Source organism: Eriocheir sinensis, unplaced genomic scaffold (assembly GCF_024679095.1).
Source record: "Eriocheir sinensis breed Jianghai 21 unplaced genomic scaffold, ASM2467909v1 Scaffold276, whole genome shotgun sequence".
In the NCBI taxonomy this organism is placed as follows: domain Eukaryota; kingdom Metazoa; phylum Arthropoda; class Malacostraca; order Decapoda; family Varunidae; genus Eriocheir; species Eriocheir sinensis.
Genome location: NW_026111583.1, coordinates 316,685 through 321,410, shown reverse-complemented (window position 1 = coordinate 321,410; position 4,726 = coordinate 316,685). Strand labels below are relative to the sequence as shown.

Below are 4,726 nucleotides of genomic sequence, written 5' to 3'. Positions count from 1 at the left end.
TCTGTACACACTACACACGACTAAAATATCAACACAAGCGCTGCCTCGCTGCTGCTTACCTCTACCCCGGCCCGTGCCCCGCCCCCTCCCCGGTAAAGAGTGTCACTGTCACAAGAAAATCTGGCATCTCTGAGCACCCTTGGCAACCATATCAGGCTGAGGACGACTTGCTGCCCGCTATAGGCTGCTTCTTCTCCCGTTATACCTCGTAGTCATGTTTCCCGATGATGACTGCCTCTCTACTCCACCTCCTCAACCATTGTCAGCAGCTCAGACTCACTGAACCTCGGCCGCCGCATTTTCCTCAGTGGTTGAGCCATTTTCTGGGTAAAAGTACTTTCCTGCCGTGTGTAAGGTGAGGGTTATCGTACTCAGAGCATAGTATTTACCGGTTTCTAACGCCTAAGTTGCCTAACTATTGCCAAGAAACATCAGGATCTAACTCTTTTAACTATAACTATAAATGAGTTTCGTTATTGCAGCCCTGAAGACCGTTTTGGGGTAGGAAGTTGGAAATATAAGCGGCTGAGTACGACAATCTGACAAAGTTGGCCGCCACAGCTGAGGAATGCAGCCGTATGATTGGCTGAATTTTTTTCAAAGACTTGCTGTGATTGGCTGTCGAGTCTGATGACATCATCGTGGCGCTTACCCAATCAGTTGGCTTTCTGCAGTAGCGAGGCCCGAGCGATATCGTTCAGTCTCCTCTTTGGATCTGAATTTACCGATGTCGTCCGGGCCAACGCTCGGTAATGATACCGATGTCGGTAAGCAGCCTTCTCTTTGGATCCGGGCCCTGTTTCGCTGCCCGTCTATCCGGGCCGCCATGCATCCGCCATGTTGCCCTGCCTCATCCCTCCCGCCTCCATTATTTTATTAACTTATCTATTAGGTAATTCTTCATGTCCGATTCTTTTTTTAAGGTTTGCTAATATATACTGTTATTGCTATTAGACTATGAGTCCATTCATAATAACTATTTATGCTCTCTTTTTATCGAAAAAACATTCACTTTTTCAGGAGAGAGAGAGAGAGAGAGAGAGAGAATATCCATATCACCGAGATATCCACTCAGGCACTCAGTCTCAGCTTCACTCGTGTGAGGAAGAAATGAGGGACATCATGAGCGACTGGTCAGTATCTGTACCAGTACCGAGCAGTCTGCTACCGGTACCGTACTGTATGGCTGGTACCGTTATTGCCGGTACTAGTACCGGCACCTGCCCACCCATACCTCTCTGGCGAGGAGGAATAGGGTAATGATCCATCGACTGCGACTCAGCTACCCGAGCGTCCGCTCCCTAGCAGCGGATTACGAGGGTTATTATTATTAATACTTTTTATCTATTTTATTTTATTTATTTATTTATTTATTTACTTATTTATTTATTTATTTAGTTAGTTATTTATTTATCTTTTTATACATTTATTCATTTATTGAATGTTTTTTTTCTCTTTCTCTATCTCCCTTTTTTTTTTCTCTCCAACTATACTTGCGTGGTTCGAATGATCCACTCTAAACAAATGATCCCTTTGCTATACAAAGGTCCCTTCCCTCTGTCACTGTACTGTTCAACGTATTACTCTCATGGAATCCCCTCCGTTCCACTCGCCTCACCTGGCTGGACCCCACCAAAAAGGTCTTCTCCCGATACCTCCCACTGTACTTGCGTGGATCGAACGACCCACTTTAAATAAATGGTCCCTTTGCTATACAAAGGTCCCTTCCCTCTGTTATCTAACTGTCTCACCTGTTACCCTTATGAAATCCCCTCCGTTCTGCTCGCCTCTCTCCCCCTATTCAGGCTGGGCCCCACTAAAAAGGTCCCTCCGCTATACGGAGTACACCTTCTGCCATCCACCTTATAAAGGAACGTGCAAACCACTGTCACCCCCTAACCTCCTTATTTTCAATTATTCACACCTTTCTTTCTTGGGGCCTGGTGTTTGGTCACTTCTGGCGGGTCGTGCATTGTGCTGCCCTGGCGTTTGGGGGTGTACCGCGTCCGTGGCGTAGAAACCTACAAGAGAGAGGCGGGCCAGCCTTTGGCACACAGTCCGCGAGGGTTCAAGCCTCTCAAAACTTACCGTTACCGTTACCGCCGCCTTCAAACCGGAAGGAGCATTAAACAGGCTAAAGGTCTTTCCTTAACCTAAGAAGACAGCTTAGGGGACCCATACGGCTCAGCTCTAGCAGCTGGGTATCTGTCTTCGAAAGCACACAGGCAGCAATGCTTGGCTTCCATGTAGTGGCCTAGGCTGCCACTACAATTGGTGACCTCGGGAGTCTAGTACGAGGTACGGCTTGCCGATCATGCTGCTGACGCCGCCGCCCGCGCCGCCGTCCCTGTTGGTCATGGTCTTCGCCCCACCTCACGCCCCGGCCATCACCCCGCACCGAGAACCCGCCGGCCCACAGCAGGACGCGCCCAGCCTCGTGACTTCCCCACGTGACCCGAGGCTCCTTCGCCGCCGGCAGGCTCCATCATCTCGCCGCGCCAACCACCGGAGACTCGTGTGGAGGTTCCTGCCCTCGCCCCGCGCTCCCTCACCTCGGGACGCCGCCATGGACTCCGACAAGCAGCACCGCACCCAAGTAGGTGTCACCCTCCTCGCCGCAGTACCTCGCCACGCCCAACCCAGCCCAGCCCAGCCCTGCCCAGCCACCGCTCATACGCCCCTACGAGTGACCCACTACCGTACCTCAGCCTGTCTGGCCGCCACACGCACCTCCCACGGCCGCCTCCCTCCTCCGCCAGCCTGGCACACCAGTTCACTCGCCACCTCACCAGCTTCCTGCCGCTGTGGCTCCCGGCATCCCCACCGACGCCCCCAACCCCCGCGGCATCGGTATCACCGCTGGCGTTTCCTGAAGCGGCACTCCTGCCGCCGTGGCCCCTGACAGACCATCAGCACTCTTCCCGACCCGCGGAATACGTGTGCAGTGACGCCATGGCATAACACAAGCCAGCAGTGGTTCAGTGGGTTCTAGGTTTGAGCGTTTCGGGGACTCTAGGTCGCGGATCGAGCGTCGCCAAATTCTTCCTGCGACGCAGAGTCCTTTCTCTTGTAGAACCGAGCGTCGCGGAGACTCTGGGTCGCAGACCACACCTCACTTATTCCCACAGTGACCCTAGCTCCCCCATTATTCTGAGAATACATCAACACCCACGCTATCAGCCCCTCCAATCTCTCTCTCTCTCTCTCTCTCTCTCTCTCTCTCTCTCTCTCTCTCTCTCTCTCTCTCTCTCTCTCTCTCTCTCTCTCTCTCTCTCTCTCTCTGTGTGTCTATATATATATATATATATATATATATATATATATATATATATATATATATATATATATATATATATATATATATATATATCCTGGGTGTACTTTCTAACATTATTGTGTTTGTATTAAAATTTGGACTTTATTTCCACGTCAATGCTTCTCGCCATGAGTGCTGCCGCTCGTGAAAAGCTTAACTTATTTATCTTTGTTAAGAAAATAGCGTATTTTCTACTTTCGTACCTTCAAGTAATTATATAAACATAATTGTTACATTACTTACCCACCTTACAACTCCGGTGAGAGTAAAAAATGTAAGCTCCATCACTGTAAAATATGAATACCATGTTTCTGAATTTCAGTATAAATACCTAATGCTGGAATGTTCACTTGTTTTTGATATATCATAATGTTTATATCAAAATTAAATTCGTATGAGTTATATTTATGATGTCTTTTACGTACATCACAAAAGTTACTTATCGTGAGGGTTTGGGGAGCATGGCTCAGCTGCCCACAGGTGTAGGCGCCCCCATGATCCGCCCTCGCCTCCATTAAAGGATTGTCAGGGTGTGGTGGCCTTACTAACCTCACCCAGTGGTTGAAAATCTTGAAAAATCACTTCACACCTTCATGACAAGTATCTTAAATCTTGATAATTGATAATTAACTCCTGATCCCTTAAATACCCTTGTTTTATGCAAGGGTCCTAAAAGGTCATACGGAGTGAAGTCAGGTCAGGTCAGGAGCCATGGCAGTCACGCCCACCTGCCCACACCCTCTGCGACACGAGGCATATAAAGTGTGGTGACCTCTCACGTCAGTCAGTACTTATCAGCCTCATCATCATGGAGCAAGATGTCAAAGCTTTGCTTAACACCTTACCCAGAACCGGGTGTTTCATCATATGCTGAGCTGAGTGACGAGTATCCCCCTCCTCCATCACCTATCATACCAGCGTACAGGGGCAACTTAAAGCTCATCGTCGGACACCATGTGTTTACGAATGTTGTAACCCGTAATCCGGGTCACACAGGGGAGACGACACACTGTTTGTACTAGTGACACTTGACTTAAAATTCTGGTACTTTAGGAGTATTTAAAGGAGTTCGTAAATGGGGTGATGAAACGGTGTCGCCTTTCTTATATGTATTTTATTCTACCTTAATACTACTTAATATTACAGAGGGTAAAAATATTGTTTAAACCAGCGACTGGCTTACTAGACTCAATGAGTCTTCAGGTTTTCTTTCACTATTGGTTACTGACGTTAACACTGGTATAATATTGAGTAAAAACTCACACAATAAAGTATCATAGAAATATAATCCTAAGTAAAACTAAGATAATAGAACACAATAGATATGTTAGATACGCTTTCCTCTATGGTACCACATTACTCCATACTCACAGTAGCAACGATGAATGTTCTACCCATGTTGTCTAGGGA

At 47.8% G+C, this 4,726-nt stretch overlaps 1 protein-coding gene across 1 annotated transcript; it reads left to right on the top strand.

Annotated features, from left to right (window-relative positions):
• Positions 1 to 2,314: 2,314 nt before the first annotated feature.
• On the top strand, positions 2,315 to 2,873 carry LOC126991422 (uncharacterized). The gene is made up of 2 exons (XM_050850189.1): positions 2,315 to 2,596; positions 2,709 to 2,873. The coding sequence occupies exons 1-2, from the start codon at positions 2,315 to 2,317 to the stop codon at positions 2,871 to 2,873; spliced, it is 447 nt and encodes a 148-aa protein (XP_050706146.1).
• Positions 2,874 to 4,726: the final 1,853 nt, after the last annotated feature.